Genomic DNA, 20,377 nt, shown 5'->3' on the forward strand with positions numbered 1-20,377 from the left:
TTCTACTACTTCACAGCTCCTTGTAGGGGTTTTTGTACATCAGCATGGATGGCAAACACAATCATCCAAACCAAAATGCATTTATACAAAATTTGGCCCTTTGAATGGGCTGGTTAACAGAAGGCGGACGAGCTTTTGGAATTAAAAAAACAAGTTAACAATGACTTTGCTCCCAGCTATGTATTAACTGGCCAACACAAGCTAACTACAACGTATGTGACACATAGGCTTCCCTGCTGTTCAGAACAAAACCAAGCTAGGAAAGTTGGAATCATGCTTGTAAACTGAACAAGCATTTGATACTGACAATCATGTACAATTTTATTATTTTGAACAGGTTGAAAACATTAAATGATAAAAGTCATATTTATGTGAGGATTTTTTCTGTATGTCTCAAAACATTTTTGGAACAATCAACACTTCCATTCCTTAAACTAAGGTATTTAAACAATGGTAATTAAAACAAGAGACTTTGTGTCAGATGCTGGACTATGTTTATTTTTTGAGATCTCATCTGGTGTTTGTGACAGGAATAATCATGCTCCATTACAGGATGCATTGTAAACCTCTCCAGATGAAGCCTGACAAGCTGTTTGGTGACAGCCACCCTTGGTGTGATTGAGATGTCTGTATGCCAAACATTAAGCTACTTAGCTCATAAGCCAAAGCTTTTCCAGCCCCAGAGCCACAAATCCTTATCACTTTGCTTCACACTCTTTCTTCCTTTATTGTCTCCAACAGTGGTGAAAACAGTAAGTTACAGCTGAGACCTTGTGTGGATTTTTGAAGGGCCATTAATCACCTTGCTCCAGATTATAATATGAAGTCTTAATCACCATTTCCAAAAGCACTGAAGCACAGCACTAAATTCATTCTGGATGAGTTGGATTTTTCTGAATGCAAGTAGGGTGTGTGAGCACACCTGTGGGCATGTCAGTCCTCAGTTCTCACTTCTTCCTTCCTGAGTACGATTTAAATAGGAAATTCTGCTGTAGCACAAAATAGCCTTCTGTGAAGCCAGACTAATTACATGCTCCTGTGCTATTACAAAAGTGCAAGCAATCCTGTTGACCACCACAAGTACAACAGGTTCAGTATATTTGGAAGGGGTAATCTGACACTGCCATGGAGTAATCAGTTTATAGTTAGCAGATGCTGATGGCATTTTTTAGCATCCCTCCTCTTTAAAGCAAAATAAAACATAATTCCTGTGTATTAACTCCATAAAGACGCAGTGGGAGACCTGCAGTTTCCTCTGTGGGATACTTACAATCCCACTTTACTTGTCACTTTCCAAGGGACTTTCTTCAGTTACAGCTGTTTACAAGGTCAGACTGAAATACATTGATCAATTTTCCATTCTGTAGGCAAGGAGGTTGTGCAAGCCAGTCCTTGATGTGTTGGGGTAACGCAGCAACAGAAGTTGTGGCAAAAGACACAAAGTCTTGACAACCTCCCATGAAAGCTGGAAATAATTGGGCTGTTAAGGGATGGCAACCCAAACCAACACCTTTGATTTGTGGAACGCAAGTCTTTACCTGGGACATCTTCCCAGCCAAAAGGATAAATAATTATAGCTTCTTTGGGCAAACTTAAATCACTGGAGTATTTTTTAAAATTATTTTACCTCACCTGAAAGAATCAACTGTGAGGTTTAAAATCAACCACTCAATTTTCTTCCTTACATTTTGAATTTTCAGCCTCCCTAAAGACTTAATAATTACTTTTATGAGACACAGTACATCTGAAGAAGTTCAGAAATCTGTTGCACTAATCTGCCATGATGTCTTCTGTGAGAATAAGAAAAAGACATAATGCTTATTTTATTTGGTTATTTTTTCCTTTCAGAGCCTTTTCCCATAAAACTGGATAAGAGAGATAAAACTGGGATCTAAGTCAATCTGGAATGTCTCAGATTGGTATAAATCTCATTGGGATGGATTGACAAAGAAAAAACCAGCATAATGAGAAGGTGAAGGCCAGAGTAGAGGAGCAGGATCCTCTGTTTTTCCAAAGAGCTTTTTCCTTTGCCCTATGTTTTTGTTTTTCCTGAAGACTCTAGTATCCTCTAAGCATTTCAGCTCAGGAAGGAATTATTAAAAAACAATTTCCTAGACTGGATAAGAATTAGACAAATTACTGAAGTGAATGATTAAGCCACAGTATTACAATTTAGACATTATCTTACAGACATAATGGCTGTGTGAGTTGTGGGATAGATACCCAGCTCTGGAGACTGGGGAAAAATCCCAACAAAACCCCAGAAAAAGGTAAGAATTCTCCTTCAACTTGTGCCTGGTAGGTTCAGTGTCAGGTTTCCTGTGCATAGAGAAATAAAATTAAATACCCCACATACAAAGCATTGTTACAAGTACGTGTTAACAACTGAAGATGACATTCTTCTGCTAAGATCACAAAATCCTTTCAGATGCTGTAAGAAAGTCAAAGAGATTTGGTTAATTCTTCCCTTTTTTAGACTCTTATATTCCTTATGAATTTTTAAACCGGCGTTAACTTTTTTTTCCCCCTCTTCCTATTTCTCCTATTTAAAATAAGGGCTACCAGTGAAGGACTTTCCCCCCCCCTCTTTATATTTCTCCTATTTAAAATAAGGGCTACCAGTGAAGGACTTTTTCCCCCCCTCTTCCTATTTCTCCTATTTAAAATAAAGGCTACCAGTGAAGGACTTTTTTTCCCCCTCTTTCTATTTCTCCTAATTAAAATAAGGGCTACCAGTGAAGGACTTTTTTTCCCCCTCTTTCTATTCCTCCTATTTAAAATAAGGGCTACCAGTGAAGGACTTTTTTTCCCCCTCTTTCTATTTCTCCTATTTAAAATAAGGGCTACCAGTGAAGGACTTTTTCCCCCCCTCTTCCTATTTCTCCTATTTAAAATAAGGGCTACCCTTTTGAAGTGAGGAGCTGTCCCCGGTGTATTTTGAGCACTTGCTGCCTGTACCCTGCTCCACCCCGGCGGTAAAACTCCCCCTTGGCACACGCGCTTTGCCCTTTAGGTGCTTAATTACCTTAATTACCTTAATTACCAGTGCCTCCCGTCCGCCTCAGCCTCCCCGGCTACAGGCAGGGCCGCGCTGCTCCCTGCCGCCCGAACCTTCACCTTGCGCCGTCTGCCTCGCTTCATCCCCGGGCTTCAAAGGCGCGGCACGCCTGTCTGAGGCAGCTCCAGCGCCTCCCTGCCCCACCCGCGCTCCGAGCCGCGGGCTGTCAGTCCCTCCCCTGGCACGGTCGGGGCCCGGGCTGCTCTCAGTGCCCCGGCCGCGCCGTGCCCGCGGTGCGAGGCCGAGCCCGAGCCCGGGTCCCGCTCCCGGCCCCGTTCGAACGGCCGCCGCCAGCCCGCGCCTGCGCACTGCCCGCTCCGCCGGAGCCCGGGGCGAGGCGAGGCGGCTCGGAGGGACCGGGGAACTACGCGCCCCGTCATGCCCCGCGCGGCCAGCTCCCTACGGCCGGAGCGAGCGGGCCGCTCGCAGGGCACGCCGGGAGCTGTAGTCCTCTGGCGCGGGGTATTGTCTCTCCCCTTTCTCTGTCCGGGAACCCGACCGCCACCCCGCCGGGCGAGCGCGGTGACTGACAGCGCCGGGCAGCCAGTCGCCGAAGCGCCGTGCGGCCGAGCCCGGCGCCGTCTCCCCGGTGACCGGGACAGCCGCTGCCTCGGCGGAGTAGCTGGAGTCCCGGGGGACAGAGGTGAGTGGGTCCGAGCGGGGCAGCGCCCACCGCAGCCCGCCCGGCTCTCCCATCCCCCTCGCCACCGAGCGCCCGGCCCGGGACCCCGCTGGGATGCGGCGGGAGGAGCGGGGGCGGCAGATGGACGGCGGAGGGGGGATGAGGGGGGAGGGGAGCGCGGCGGCGGGGGCCGAGGGGAGGCAGGGGCCAGGCGGGAGCCCCTGGCCGCCCCTGTGCGCGCCCCTCGGGCTGCGGCGCTGCCCGCGACCCCCGGCGCGCAGCGCGGAGGGGGCGGCGGGTCCTCCCGCTGGGGGGGTCGCGGGCGCTCCGTGCCCTCCCGTCTTTTACCGCTTGATTTTTCAAATCGTCCCTGCGGGCTCAGGTGCCGCTTCTCCCCTCCCCGCAGCTCCACCCCGCGGGAAGCGGCTGCCCCGGGAGCCGGGCAGTTATGGGTAACCCCGCGGGGCGCTGCTCCAGCCCCGGACCCGCCGCCCGCTCCGCCGGCCTCCGGGGTCGCCCCCGGTGCCCGCGGGATGTCCCCGCACCGGCCGAGGGCAGCGCCGGGAGCCTCCCCGGGAGCGGGGCGAGCGGGTGTGCAGAGCTGCAGCGATCCCGCCGTGCCCCCCCGCTGCCCCGCAGAGCGCCCCGAGCCCATCCCGCCTGTCCCCGAGCCCATCCCGCCTGTCCCCGAGCCCATCCCGCCTGTCCCCGAGCCCATCCCGCCTGGCTGTCGCTGCTGCCGCCCCGAGTGCCGCCCCTCTGCGCGGAGTCCCAACAGTTCTGGAACGAATTTGCGAGAAAAGAAGCGCGGGGTGGGGGGGGGGAATGCTTAACTGCGAACAAAACCTTTCCACCTTCTTAAATACAGCAAATAAATTAGTCGGAATTGTAGGCGCATGACTGTCTGTGCAATAGCTTTAGAAAACTGTGTCCTTACTCACATGCCTTGGCACACAAAACAGCAAATGCCCTGTTTGTGTTCCTTACACTTCGTACACTGTCTTCAGTGGGAGAAGAGTTTTTATTAACAACTACTTTTTAGCCTGCTGTTGCTTATTACAGTCAGTATTTTTTGAATGATCACACTAGGTACACCTAAAGGAAACATAATAGTCTTTCTTGCCAATTGTGAAATGCTGATGAGATTTTTTTTTATTAAAACATTGTCCTGCCCAAGATCTCAAACAACCGGTAGCTGCCTTCTACAGGTTGTGCTGTTACATTTCTTGTGTAACTTGTCTATAAACATGTACCACATTTGAATAGTTAGTGGAATTCAAATGTTACAGCTTCATTTGAGCTTTGTAGGGACTTGGCATTAGTTCTGCCTCAGCAACTGGCACCCATGCTGAAGAGTCTTTTGCATTACTTCAAGACCTGTGTGAGGGATAAGGGAACAGTCTTTCTCCTCTGTGCACTTCCACTTTGCATACTTTATTCTCTTTCAGTCCCACTACTGAAAACCAAAATAAAGCCAGACAGAATGAAGCCAGACAGTGTCTCTGCACATTAACATGGATCCTGTAGTGCTGACTACCAGCTCATTTCCAGAGGCTTTTTGGGAGGTAGTGGTGGTCAGTCGTGTCCTCCTGATCTTCAGGGGCTCCCTCGCTGCCCTCTGTAGCTGCTCAGTTACAGTTTAACGTGGACTGTAGCAGCACTGTGCCTCCTGTTTCTGTTCTCTTTGTCGCTATGAGATAACAAGAGCAGAAGCAGGAAACAAACCACCTCTCTCCCTTGAAAGTAAGCAAATACATGTTATTTTCTTTAGAGCAGAGGGTTTGAAAATGACATGAAAAGCTAGCATGGACATGCAAAAGCGTTCCATACAGAAATGCCGTGTTTGTGGGATACAGTACAATTCAGCTGTAACTGGTATCTTTTGTGCTTTGTACCCCACAAATAATTGGTTCAAATGGTAGACCAGAATGTATGCTGGCAGAAATCTTGAATGTTTTGTTTGTTTTGCAGTTCTGTGTCAAAGCTGATGTACTGACAAATTATGTTATTTCATATACTTGAACAACTCTTAATGTGTACATAGTAGTAGTTTTGCCCGAAATGTTCTGTGAAATATTTTGTAGTCATAAAGCTACGAAGCTTTATATCAGTGCAAGTGAATTGGTGTTTTTGTTTCACTGGATATGCTACATGTTTTATAATTTAATACAGGAAAAGAATATTCAGACATGATTACTTTGGAACTGTGGGAGTTAGTGCCACTTCTGTGCCATATCTCTTCAGCTCCAGGTTTCAAGTCTGCAAAGAAATTAGGAGAAAAGTTAGCAATTGGATAACTTGATATTTTAGTTTTGAACTAGTCTGTTAACAGTTTGACAATCAACTAATCTCTGCTTAGGGGAAACACTATTTTCATAATTTTTCTATTGGCCTGTCATGTCATTATTGCAGTAAAACATACTTGGATGCTGAGGGTTCTTGCAGAAGAGATATATTTGTCCTTTGTCTTGAGGTTTCCTAGATAAATTTAATGAGCTGTTGTTTGTCCTGGGTGTAATTAGCATAAAAATTGCACAGTAATATTCAGGTACTGAGGGAGGGAAGAGGTGATCTAGTGAAGTAATACAGTTTTTCTTTGGTTGGTATTTTTTGTTTTGGGTTTTTTCGTGTATAGACACATCAATAACAAAAACCCTTTAATGTTGAATTAGTTCCTAACTTTACACCTACAAAATTTCACAAATATATATAGCTGAAATATATTAATGTAACAATTATATAATATAATTTAATATAATAATATATCAATATAGCTGAAAGTCTTCACACCTCTGGAGGTTTATTAGAGGAAAGTAACATATTAACAGCCTGCTGTTTTGTTTTTATAATTGTCAGGTTTTTGAATGACATTTTATTGTCAGTGGTTATCATCTACAATAAATGCTTAATGTGTAAGGGTCATAGGTTAGGAAGGCAAGTAGGTAAATTGAATTGTGAACAGAGATAAAAGGAAAACCTCTCTTAGCAAATGCAGAATTGTGACGTAAGACAACACTGGGGTTTTCCTCTTCACAAGAGCCTAACTACATTTTCACTGTGTGGTTTTTATAGTGACATTTGGGATATTTTTTATAGATTAAAGAGATTGCTGTAAAACACCTGCTTTTTTATCAGCCACTTCAACATTACAATATTGAATCTTAAGGTTTTTAGTAACGACTGTTTTTTATTATATTTTTATAAGGAGATTATTTCTAATCTCATGCTCTCTTGTTTCCTTTCCTTTTGCAAGCTAGTAGCACAGTTTTAGGTGCCAGATACTATTGGGCTTTATGGTAACAGCATAGATTCAGAGGGTACCCAGGGGTCACATTAAGCTGAAAACAGAAATATTCACTATAAGGCAAATTAGAACATGTATATATTCAAGCTCCTAGATTGAATGTTTTTATTTACTGTTGGGCATTTCTTAGTTCTATTTTTTTTTGGAGAACTCTATATTGAAATATTTAATGATTATTCTGAAAAAGTACTAGACCTAATTAGAGATAGCTGAAGGCACAGTGACCTCCTGATTCCCAAGTTTAGCTCCATCAGGAAAGGGTCAAACAACATTTAAGATATGAGACAGGATGCTGGTTGATGGGGCTTTCTTACAGCAATGTAAGAGTTAAGTTTGGTTAAGTGTTTGCAAAGCATTTTTCATGTTATCACTTCCATTTAAAGGTTAAGTGTGAAGTTTTATTACTTCTTAAAGCCAAGGTGGTTTTTGTTGTCTCATATTATAGGAAAAATATCGTTAGTTAAGCAGGATAATTGCTATCTTACAACAATTTGCTAAAACCATACTACATTGAATAGTCACAGCTGCACCGTGGAGACATAAAAATCTGATGTCCCTTTATTTCAAAACAAAACAAAACAAAAACAACCCAAAGAAACTAAACCCCAAGAAGTAAAGCCAACTGGATGTCTTCTGGTATCTTGAAATCTGTCCTATTTTGGGTTTGGGAGGGTCCTGTGGGAATTACATCCTTCAGCTGAGAATCTAGCGAAATACTTGAGAAACAGCAGTGGTTTCTTAAATTTGGTAATCAAGAAGCTTGTATGTAGATAAGTAATTAAGACTATCATCCTAAATTGTGTTTTAGTTTTGGTTTGGCTTTTAATTGGTAAAACTTTTGAAGTAATTGCCTTATTTGTTCTAAGTCAGGCAGAAATAGCGTGAAAGTAGTGTGCTGTGGATTTAATCACAGTCTCTGTGTGTTTTTTGTTATTTCTGCAGCTGAGAACAATGTCACTAGGATTTCTTGGTCATTTTCTGTCCATGCAAGTAGTGGGTGGGACACCACTAATTTAGCACTTTAGATATGATAAAGAAATGTGTTATCTCTGTGTGTATGTATATTTATATCTTTATGTGAATGCATTTATCTAAAATGTTGCCTGCATTTTGCCTACATATGCAAGATACTTGCTTTCCAAGTACCTTATACACTTTAACTATGTTACAATGTGACTGAGTTAAGAATAAGCCTGTGGACGAAATCAGAGTAATTATTGTCACATTAGTTCTCACTTGCTCAGATGGAGTTTATGGGACTTCAGCTATATAAAACTGCAGTTTTATATAGCTGAAGTCCCATGGGTTTTTCTGTCAGTCATCCTCCAGGCCTATGGAAATGAGGGTTCATATTGTGCAGCAAGGGGATAGTTTCAAAAGTTGAACAAGTTGTAATTTGTTTTATTTATATTAGTAATTTTAATTTTTAACCTGCTTAGTGGGGGAAACCTCTCTAAAATAATGGAATTTGCCCAAGTATATTTAGAACACGACATCCAGACTTCAGTGCTGACACCAAAATGTAGTGACATATTCTACTTCTTGCTGTTCATATAGAGCTGTTATATGTTAATTGTAAAGTCATGTCTAGATTAATACTGGCAGCATGTGTCTTTTTCACTCCTTTTTTTTTTCTTTTTTTTTTTTAATGTTTAAGTTAAACTAAAACACATGGATGTTGGAATGATGGTCTGAAATGGATTTTTACAGTGTTTGCTATCTGACAAATTGTTTTGAGTAGATTAATTGATGGGTGTAACAGTAAATCTGATTTCTGGATCAGATTCTGGATCCCTTTGGTCTGATACATGACTGAATGCCCACTTTTCATTGCATATGTAAGGGAAAAGTATGTAGGGAAGTTGAAGTGAGATACTTATTTTAAGCTGCCTTTACAGTCAGTGGAGACATACAGGCAACTCTAGGGGTAATTAATCTCTTTTACATGATACATGTGGTACCTGTTTCTGTACACTGAGTGTAAAGGGGATGAGGTATAGCTGAGTAGATTAGCATGAGCTCTCATTTCTGTTTTGCTGGGAAAGGATGTATGAGCTTAAATAAGGATTTTCTCTATGCAGTGGTAGTATAATGGTGCAAAAAGGCAGAAGGTAATTGAATAGTAGGCAATGTGGGGGAGCTGGGGAAGACATAACATGTTTAGTTTAAAAAACACTGACTTGGATCCTGTTATTTGCCATTCTGTCATGTTATCATTTTGGACAGTGACTTTATTTGCATTTGCGACTCCTCTCTTATCACTAAAATTAACACTGTGGTACCTGTTCTTTTCAAACTGTTCTGAGTGTTTCGTTAATTGTCTGGCAATAGTTTTTGGTAGAGTTCACTAGCAATTTTTTTCTCAACCGTAAAAGGAATACTGGGTGCTAAAAAACCTGAAATATGATGAGAATTAAAATGTCCTTTCTTTCTTTTTTTAGATTTTCATCAGATGGAGTGATACTCTTGAAACATGACAAAAAGCTGGACTAAATAAAAGTTTTCCTATTTTAGGAAAAAAAAAATCCAAAATGTACAGACCAGGAGAAACGGTTAAACGTCGACTCAACACGCATGCTCCTCCACGGATAAGAAGCGTGGAAGTTGCTCGAGGAAGAGCAGGTTATGGGTTTACCCTTTCTGGACAAGCTCCATGTGTTCTTAGTTGTGTGATGAAAGGAAGCCCTGCAGATTATGTTGGACTTAAAGCAGGAGATCAGATATTTGCAGTTAATGAAATCAATGTGAAAAAAGCCTCACATGAAGATGTAGTGAAACTTATAGGGAAATGTTCTGGAGTCCTGCACATGGTGATTGCTGAAGGGATTAGTCATATGGATTCATGTTCAAGTGATGAAGAAGTTGGTTTTTATGATGGGAAGGGGTGGCTGAAACCCAAACCTGACTCTAAAGCTCTGGGTATAAACAGAGCAGAGAAAGTTGTTGAAGAAATGCAGTCTGGTGGCATTTTCAACATGATCTTTGAGAATCCTGCTCTTTGTGCTGGTAACTCAGATAATTCTGCACCAAAACAAAGATCATTTTCAGTTTCTGCTGCTATGAAATTTGAAACTGGCAATGAAAGTGTAAGCAATCCAAACCTACTGTCAAAGGAAGAAATAGCCAAAGTTCTGAATGATGATTCAGTTTTTAGAACTGGACTGGAGAGTGCAGAAGACTTTGGGTTAGATGCAAGCATTTTGAATGTTGCCATGATTGTAGGTTACTTAGGCTCCATCGAACTTCCTTCAACAACTGCAAATTTGGAAACTGAGAGTTTGCAGGCCATTCGTGGCTGCATGAGACGTCTGCGGGCAGAGCAAAAAATCCATTCCCTGGTGATGATGAAGATAATGCATGACTGTATTCAGCTCTGCAGTGACAAATCAGGTGTTGTGGCAGAATATCCTGCAGAGAAATTGGCATTCAGTGCTGTTTGCCCAGATGATAGAAGATTCTTTGGACTAGTTACAATGCAGACAAATGATGATGCAAGCTTGGCTCAGGAAGATGAAGGGGTCCTGAGGACATCTTGCCATGTTTTTATGGTGGATCCTGAATTATTTCATCATAAAATTCATCAGGGTATAGCAAGACGTTTTGGACTGGAATGTACAGCAGATCCAGATACAAATGGCTGTCTGGAGTTTCCAACATCATCTCTACCTGTCCTGCAGTTTATTTCTGTCCTCTATAGGGATATGGGGGAACTGATTGAGGGAATGCGTGCGAGGGCTTTCCTCGATGGCGATGCAGATGCTCATCAGAATAATAGTACGAGCAGTAACAGTGATAGCGGAATTGGAAATTTCAACCAAGAAGAAAAGAATAATAGAGTTCTGGTGGTTGATTTAGGGACCAATCCAAGTAAACACATTCCTAGCAGCATATGGGAAAATCCAGTAGGAAGGGGACAAAATCAGCCTGCTTCCCATTGGAATGGCTTCTGTCATGAGCAAGAGGGAAACATCCCTTTAGAAGTAATTCAGAATGATAAGTCCCAAAATGTAAGCAAACACTTGAGCCCTTCTGCTCGTATTGAAGTTCCATTGGTTTCCTCCCGAAATTCAGTACCCCCATCCAAGAAAAACACTGCAGGCCTGGGCAATCAGAGGTGGCTGCCTGTGCACGTTCTACAGGAGTGGCAGCATGGAAATGCCAGCGACCAGGAGTCGTACACCGACTCCACGGACGGCTGGTCCAGCGTGAACTGCGGGACCCTTCCCCCACCAATGAGTAAGATTCCAGCTGACAGATACAGAGTCGATGGCAGCTTTGGTCAGCCACAGCTGAAATCTCACAAAAGTGAATGGTCCAAGAAGATGTTCTGCATTCAGAACAAATTTGGCCCTCCGCACAGTATCAGGAAATCTAAAGAAGATAAAAAGGTAAGAACATGCTGGGGTTGGTTCTTAACAGTATCAAAAACCCCCAAACCCATCTGCCTATGGTACTTTTACCAGTAATATTTGCATATTAAAATTTAAAGGTGTATTATATAGTTTACAAAATTTCAGATGAAGAAAATATTACATTCTTCTCTCGTCTACAGAGGCGTTGCGTATTCCTCTTTAATTGAATGCAGCTCTGGAATTGTACTTCTGCTGGAAGTGTTGTCTGTCAGGGCTTTCTCACTTTTCTTCTTGTCTCTTCATTGTTTCCAAATGTTTAAGTGGCACTGAAATGAAAAGGAGGCATGACATTTTAGCAACTTCAGTTTCTTCTGACCTTCAGCTGCAAAAGAATGGAAACAGTCTGCATCTTTATTCTGGATCCTTTTTGGAGAAGGCTGGCTTGAAAATGCTATTATTTTAATGGCATCTATTTTTATAGAAACTTAGTCTAATCATCAGTCAAAAAACTTGATTATACACTTGTTAGTGAATAAGACTTTTTTATTACAAACTTCACTCCAGCAAACCTCTCAATACAAGCAGCATTAAAAACTGACATAAAAAACTGGTAGTGTTAGGTCACAAAGCTAACATTCTGCCAGCAAGCCTGTAATTCAAATTTTATTCCAAATTACTGTTTCTTCTTGTTTTGTCTACTATTAGACAAAATGAGGAGACTTAAACAAAAAAAAGGTGTGGGAAGAGTATTCAGGATGATTACATACCCTTTGTGACACACATTTGCTGTTGAGGGAACTAATCTCAGGGGAGTCTGTTGTTGATAACAGGAATTCTAGTAAACTAGAGGCCATTGTTCTGATACTGAAAGGATCAGTAGCAGTTTTGTATCTGAAATGTTTGCTGACTCCAGGGAAAGACAGAATCTTATACTCCAAATTAGCCTTCAGGAAGCTTTGTCATTCCATGCTTATATTAGTGTTCACCTTAACAATACACTAGTGTATAATTATTATATATTCTAGTTTGTTTGGTTTTTTTTTCAGCACAAAAAACATAAAAAATACTGTATGTGAAAGGTTTGTGTATTACTTGTATGATTGTTTCAGATGTCCATCATGCTATCCAAATCTGTTTTGAAAAAAATGTGTTTTTTTTTCTCACCTGATTAAAAATACACAACCGCGGATCAAGTGGATGACAGTAGAGGTTAATTAGTTGTTTCATACTGTTAGAAACAAAACCTTTTTAGGGATTAGGTTGTAGAACTTCAGAACATTTTGTGTTTGGTATGGAAAGAGAAAATATTTTTTATTTCTTTTCCTGCACTGTAAAGCAAGCAGCTTTTGTGTACATTTTATTGTATGCCTTTTGTGCTGAAAATAAAAAGAAATAAACTAGTGTATATATAATAGTTATACACTAGTGTATTGTTAAGGTGAACACTGCTACAGGCAGCAATGTTTTCCAGACCCACAATAAAATTAAATTTTAAGTGTTTTTAAATACAAGGTGATTCACTCTTTCAAAAGCCAAACAGAAACACAAAATTTGTAAACATTGCCCACCCAAACCACTTAAGACTCAATTCTGTCTGCTGCCCTGAAGTCTTTGCTGATGGACCAAGGAAAAGGACTCTTTATATGCAGCACCTGGTGCAGGTGCATGATGGATGTTGGTCCCAAGTGCTGCATTGGATGCTGCTGAAATTCCTGTGGGGTCTGTGTAGTAAGTTCGTGTCTGCAGTGATGTCCATGACAGTAATATGGATTAGATATTTTTCAGAAACACTTATTTAATGGAAGTCAAAATTATACTAAGTAAAATCTCATTGAAAATTTTACATTTTGAGATCGAAGATGCTCTACATGTGGCTAAAGAGTAATAATATTTCACCTACTGTATCACTCAGATCAGCATAAACCAACACTAAGTATCTAAATCTTCCATTTTACGTCTGTCTGATAATAAAATAGGCATTCTGTTCTTTGATTATTGACAAATTTGTTTGCAAGACACATTTAAAATGTTCCTACATGGCTTTAGCTCTCAAGCTCTTCATTAAGGCTACAGACCCTCTTTTGCATTTTAATTTCATTTTTCAGTATTATTGAAGGCTGTTGAAACTGATGAGAAAAGCTCATAAAGATTATTTGGAGTAATTCACAGAGATGAAGTTGTACAGTGTTCTCATCGTAAATCTTTCATGTAAATAATCAGGGGATGTTATTACTGATGATCATACCTCTGTACTTCAGGTGCTGCAGAAATAGGGAAAATCTGTATTTGCATCTTAGAGCCCTTGTTCATTTTCATAAGAGAGAAATTCAGACTTTATTATTTTGTGTGAAGGGATGAGGTAAAACTGCCTATTCCAAACCATTATTCAGGTGGGTTGGCTCTTGTGTTCTAGAAAATTACATGTTCTCAGCTTCTTGTGACCTTTTTAAGTGGTGAGGAGTTATTTTACACAGCTTGCTCAGACTCATTCCAGTCACAGAATGAAGTGTATAAAGTGGCCACATAGGATTGCATTCATATTTTTACAACCTGGTTGCTGAGTCTAAGTCTTCATTTGGCAGAACAGCACTTAAATTGCTCTTGTCTTTTACATCAGTACCAAAGGTAAAATATCCTATGAGTGGGATTGTAGAAGCCACTACAGGGAGAGAAGGTTACCAAAGCTAGAGATTCTTGTGATGGACTCTGTACTTCCATATGAAACACTGCCTTCCTTGGAATTTTCATCACACATGAGTTCCTGGCTGCAATTCTGCTCTAGCAGAGCTGCTGTGCAGATAAACAGTGATGATCACAGCATGTAATTCCGAAAAATATGCTGTACTGTACAATGCTAGTGGGGGGTAAGATGGGCATAAACTGCTTCCAGATTTTATAGCTGCACTTACAAAACATTTGTGAATTGTACAGCATGCAAGAGCAGATGTGAGAAAGTGTAAGTGAACATATCTATTTAAAATTGCACTTTTAGGACGGAGCCTGGGAAGTGCTTCTTGTGAGTAGGAATAGATATGGCATTTCAGACCTCCAGTTACAAGCAAGTAATCACATTTTCTGAGCTTTGTTTTTCCCTTTAGTGGTGATTTTTTCAGCTCACAGACTAGAATTGGGATTAATTTTGTGATAATTGGCAAACCCACTTTTAAAATATTAATTTTCTTTATGCTAATATAAGGCATTTAAAAATTAAATATAAGTGTGAATCGTAAAAAATAGTTTAAAATGCCTAATGTTGTTGTTAGTGGGTAGCATGAGGTTTCTTGTTTTCTTTAAAATGTTGTTATTATGAATTGTCCCCAAATTACTGAACACATACTTTCGGGATTGCTATATATTTCATTCTTTTCTAAAACTTTTTAGAAAGGTTTCTGTGCATGGCAAGAGGAGAACTAAACCAGGACGATTTTGGTTCTAGTCCGCCTCTTTTGACTGAGACCTTCCAGAAGATATCTCTGGCCCTGTGCACCTCTCACATTTTCCCTGTACTGAACTTCACATTTCTGGTGTTTCTTAAAAGTGTCACGTGAACAGATTTCTATTGAAGAAAGGAGACAATGAGAATTTCTATTGAAGAAATGAGACAATCAATATTCTAATGAGAATTTTTTGGTGGCATCCATGTCTTAGATGAAAACAAGCAGGGAGAGGCCTGATGATGTTGCTGAAGTTTACTGAAAAGGCAAATCATGGAAGGCAAGGTGCCTTTTAATCTGAGAACAACTGAGGAAGATTTCTGGTGACAATGAGCTTCTAAATTGCTCTGAGATTGATGCTGGGTAGGGGTCAGGTATGCTCTTGTGAGGTTTGTGAAACCCACATGAGGAGCCTGGTTGTGGTTTCAGTGGGAATGGAATAATTCCTGCTTTTTTTGTTTCTAATTCCAGTTGCACTGCCCTGCCTTTGCTGTTGCATTGCTCTTTCCACCTTCTTTAGCATCTTCCAGTCACTTACCTACTCGCTCCTGTGCGTGATTTTTGGGTGACGCAAATGAAAAGCACCGTAAGCAATATGAAAACATCAGGGGATGTTAGAATTGGCAAGGGACTTGAGAAATTGCTGAACAGGGAAGCATTCCTTTCCCTCTAGATTAAATTAATATAAATACATTTGATTTTGTTCAACCCTTACTCTCTGTTTTCAGGCTAGTGTCTGGCCAAAAATATGTCTAGTCATTACTGTTTTAAATTAAGTTTTACTGGGAAAATACTCCCTTTTCCACTGGAAAGCTTCATAGCAGTCAGTTTAGTCTTTGAATTCTCTCTCCATAAGGACAGAATCCTAGGCATTGACCTCTCACCATTCTCTTTTTTAAAAGGAAGGCCTGTTTTAATAGTGTGGCAGTGAGCATAACATTGAAGATCAAAAGAGGTTTTACAACCTGAGCCTGATAACTAGTATTTGGGTCCTAGGTTTATTCCAAGTGAATATGACAAAACTGTTGAAATGCAATTAAAAAGCTTTAAAAAATTTTGGGTATTGACTTTTAGAAATCCTTTACTGTCTCACACTTGTTATACTTCTGTCTCGATCACATTATTGTTTGTGCTGATGAAAAGTGTGACTTTGTAGTTGGATCCTATTTGTAGATCTAAGAAGACAAAATAGAAAATCTTACTTCATGAGACTCACTGGACAATAGTATTGCAAATGCGTATTTTTTTTAACAATAAAATAAATCAAGTGCTTGGTAATCTTCATAATTTCAGCTCCTGAAAACATTGTAAAAATGTAGAAGAGAGAAGATAGGCGAGCAGTACTATGGGGTTCACTAAGGCATCTTTCCCTGCTAATCTAGTTCCTGGAAAACTATTTTTATTCCTGTTTTGTTCAGAAGTTTAAGTGCAACTACTTCAGAGTTATCTTTGTTTCCAAAGCAAGTGTTACTGAAAAAGATATGCTGTCCAAGTTAAATTTTTTTTTTTTTTGGTGGTGAAAATGTGTAATTTGCTTCAGATCCAAGAATTGCAGTTCTTTACTGTTGGTAACTGGATGGTGAACTAACTGCAATGCAGGTATTTTAGATGCAGAGACAATGTTGGCAAAGCTTTGTGGTTCCCATTTTTTTTTGTATAATTACATGTTTTTTTCTCTTTCCTTTAGAATTCTGTTTGCTCACTAGCTTAAATTGTTCCACCAACAGCTGTTTTTAAAGCAGAATTAATGGCAGCTGGATTGCTATTCTTATGCAGTTCAATTTAATGTTAACTTTTGGATTTATAGGCTTTGATCTGATTTGAGATCTACCTATATACCTTAAAGAGAACTCAAGAAAAATCCCAAACACCAAGCTAGATCTGAGAATGTGCTAATGTGAATTAATCTGCAAAGAGGCATCTATAGGAAATAGGTCCTCTGATTTTTGCTTAGAGAAAATGAAAAGCAATTAAATATTTAGTAATTCCATGCAGCCTTTTCATATGAATTGTAATCTTATAAATTTATTTTTAAAATGGTTCTAGGATCTTAAAAGTGTATAAAAAGCCCAAATAATGCTGGCTGTGTTTCTTTGAAAAAGAAATTAGATAAAATCTGGACAGTAAATGTAGAGTGATGCTGACTTTTGTGAAATGTCCTAATTTCAAGTTTATGTACTAGAAAGAAAATGGCATTGAAAAAAATATTTAGCAGAGAATGAATTGAAATAATGAAAAATGGCTTAATATTTATATTTTAAACATAAAAGCTTTGAGATGGGAGATTATAAAGTTATTGTCTGTACTAAGAAAGATCTGAATTCCTTGCAGCTGAGAAGATTTAGAGGAGAAAAGGAGCTGTAAAACACCAGTTTTTCACTGGACAAGAAATAGGGCCATGTAGAATAAAGATTTTAATTAACAAAAATAAATATGGAATTGCTAAAACTTATGTGAACTTGCATTTTTGTCATTCCTGATATCACTTGACTTACATATTCTGCAGTTTAATTAGTGTGGAAAGAAAACACCACGTAATTGTACTTTATAGTTTCATTTCATACCTGGTAATATTTTTCCTGAGAAATACTAATAATCTTTCTCTCTACTTTCTCTTAGTGATATTATTTTTGTTTTAAACCTCGATCACCAATCACTTACTTTCCAATCAGAAGTCATCTTAGTCTTATCTTTTGCAAAACTTTTTTCATAATTGTAATCTAATTGGTTGGTGTAATTTTATTTTTGAGATGGGTTATCAGAGTTATAAACGGTTTTAAAAATGTGTAGACAGACAATGTATTCATAAGGCTTATTTCTTGTGGTTTTTTTTTTTTTTTCTTTTATGATGATTCCTGGTCAGAGTTTTGATTGTTACTGATTATTTGGCTATAATGAATTAATGTTTGCAGCTAATGCCTACCTGATGTTCAAGATGATTTGAAACTAGTTGTTATGTCCTTTTTTGTATTTTTCTTCACATTTTCCCCTAATGTAGTGAGGTCTTTCTGTGCCTCTGCAATTCCCAACTACCAAATTCCAACTTATAGAAGTTACTTTTATCTAGTTATACTGAGAAAATGATCTTACTTTTTCATATGCATAAATAATGTCAACATTTGTGCGTTTGTTTTGTGGTTTTTTTTCCCTTGAAAAGGGATTAGGATAGTACTGAAGTGTAGATGGGTCAGTGTTTTATGCCTAATATTCTTAGTAGAGGAGACAAGCATTAAATTTCATTTACTTGGATGTTCATGTCAGGACAGTCTCTTTTCTGTTTCTTCCTGGAGTCCCTATAGATCTTACATGAAATTTTGAAACATTCTTTGTTGTATTGTGTATGGCATTTAAAATGCCATTGTAATGGTTAGGAGGGAGTGAAATGTGTCATTACCATCTGATCAGTAAAGAACTATTCTTAAAAGTCATCAGATCTGTTGATCAGCACTGGTGAATATAGCATTTGAATCCTTTGTCATCCTGGTGTACCTCAACCAAAGAAAGAAAAAAAATACGGGAATTGCAGTGTAATTAAAGCCTGCAGAAAAGCTGACACTAAAGTTTGAATGGTGATAGACTTTTTGTAATTAACCCTCTGTCATCTAACGGGGTTTTGGAGGTGCTGTCCCTCCATGGTGATGACACAAGTGCAGGGCAGCCTGAAGGGTGTCCCTGCATTCTGGTTTTGTCCCCAGCACCCTGTGCTCTGTCAGCACAGACACCTGTGCCCAGCCCTTGCTGCTTCCCGGGACAGCCAGGGGAGGGGAGGGGAGCACAGGCAGCTCTGTTCCCAGCTCCCCCAGATCCCTTTATCTCTTTCAGAACACAAGAAATCCTTACCCAACATATCCCATATTTCAGTCTCTCCTGCTCTCAGGCCCCACAGACCCTACTTTTACAGGAACTGTGAGTTTCAGTGTCAGTTCTGGGTGGGTGGCACGTGGTGCAGGCAGGTGGGAGGAGGGGCAAAGGGGTGTCAGGACCTGCTCTGCTCCAGAGGGGCACTCAGGGCAGTGGATGCTGAGGGTGGGGGTGGGCAAGAGAGGAACACAAAGCCACACAGTCCAGATCAACATTTGGGACTAATATTGATGGTAGAATAATATTTCCATCAGTTACTTTTTTTTTTTTTTTTTTCTGTGATCCTTTCACTGTTTTTTGAGATTTTGTGTGCTTTGTTGGCATTACTGTGGCATCCCTGTTTCCCATCCCTTTTCAGAAAGGTCTAAATCAGGAACTTACTTTCTGAAGTCGTAAACCTGCATTCTTTTTAAGGATGAACTGCCAGTCCAGCCTGACCCTTCTGCTGAGGGGCTCAACAGCCAGGATTAAATTTGGTAAATTTTGAATATCCATAGAAGTGTCAAATTATACGGTCAGTGTATCTGGGTTCCAAACTCTTATGCACTTCATCACAGAAAGTCAGAGAATCAAACCTAAAAACTGTGGGAGTTTTTAAAAGCTTCAAGAGCTGGAAATAGGACAAATTAAATTTGGTGATTTTATAGTGAGTATGTTGGAACGTACCAAATTCTGTTGAGCTCCTTAAGTAATTGAGCTCCTTAAACTGAGGCAAACAGTTCTGTGTGACCATTCTAACATGTGCATGGTCCTTTTGTATTCTCTTAAATGGCCAGGACATAGGATAGTGTACTTGTTCCACCTGAACAGGAGGAAAAACATTTTCTATGAAAATTAGTGCATGCTGGTAATGATGTTTTTGTCTTAGAGCTCCTAGAACTTTGTTCATCACACTTCATTGCTTTCTTATGTTTTTTCGAATCAAACATTTAAACTTTTAAAACTATTTCACTCAAATCTTGTGAGATTAACTTTTGTTGTGAAACAGTTTTGAAAGCATAGTTCTAGAAATGTAGATCATCAGGCTTGTTAGTGCTTTTTAAACATTTTTGATTAGCTTCCCTTCTTATATTTTACCTTATCTTCTTGCTGCTCTTCCACAGAAGAGCAAAACCTCTGTCCCATCAGATTTAGTCCCTTTAGTTTCCTCTCAAGATCACAAACTATAATGATTTTTCCATGAAAAGTTGTAAATTTGCTAGAAGCTGGCCTAAAGCCTCACAGTTTTTCTTTCTCCTTTTCTCCCCTTTCTGGATTCCTGCTGCCAGCTCACTGTATTTTTTTTGTTGTCAGGGATGCCAGAACTTCTAACAAAAGTTTCCCCCTTTCCTGAGTCTCTTGTGTTCCAATAGCTGCCTGTCTCCTTCCTTGCTAACCCCTTCCTGCACCTTCAGCTTTAGACCTGGTACCAGAGGAGAGGAAATCTATTAGCAATATCCAGGCATTAACTGCAGAGAGGCACAAAGACTATTTAGCACAAAATGGAAATTTCAGGTTGTTGCGTATGATAATTTGTTACAAAGTTGTAATACTGGATAAGTGCATTTGCTGGAATATGAAGGGGCACAGTTCAGCTGGTGCTATAGCTGGGAATTCCTTTAAGCTAACTGAAGATGTTTTCTGAAGGTGTTTGGTTTCTTTGTGTTCTGAATAATTAATGAGGTTTCATCGACTTTCTTCTGTGCTCTCAGGCTCCAGGTTACAGTCACATATTGGCTGTCATAGTTTCACTTTGCTTTGGTAGTT

General features: G+C 40.1%; 1 protein-coding gene across 5 annotated transcripts in view; it reads left to right on the plus strand.

Annotated features, from left to right (window-relative positions):
• The first annotated feature begins 3,523 nt into the window (after positions 1–3,523).
• Positions 3,524–20,377, plus strand: part of RGS12 (regulator of G protein signaling 12) — an 84,763-nt gene continuing 67,909 nt past the window's right edge. Inside the window, exons 1-2 of one of the 5 annotated variants that reach the window (XM_068188563.1) lie at positions 3,524–3,701; positions 9,426–11,372. In XM_068188563.1, the coding sequence (XP_068044664.1) occupies positions 9,516–11,372 (1,857 nt within the window). In that variant the 5' untranslated portion in view covers positions 3,524–3,701; positions 9,426–9,515. The remainder of the gene's footprint in view (positions 3,702–9,425; positions 11,373–20,377) is intronic. The other 4 variants (XM_068188565.1, XM_068188564.1, XM_068188568.1 and 1 more) reach the window with 4 other exon arrangements.

Source organism: Anomalospiza imberbis, chromosome 4 (genome assembly GCF_031753505.1).
Source record: "Anomalospiza imberbis isolate Cuckoo-Finch-1a 21T00152 chromosome 4, ASM3175350v1, whole genome shotgun sequence".
NCBI lineage: Eukaryota > Metazoa > Chordata > Aves > Passeriformes > Viduidae > Anomalospiza > Anomalospiza imberbis.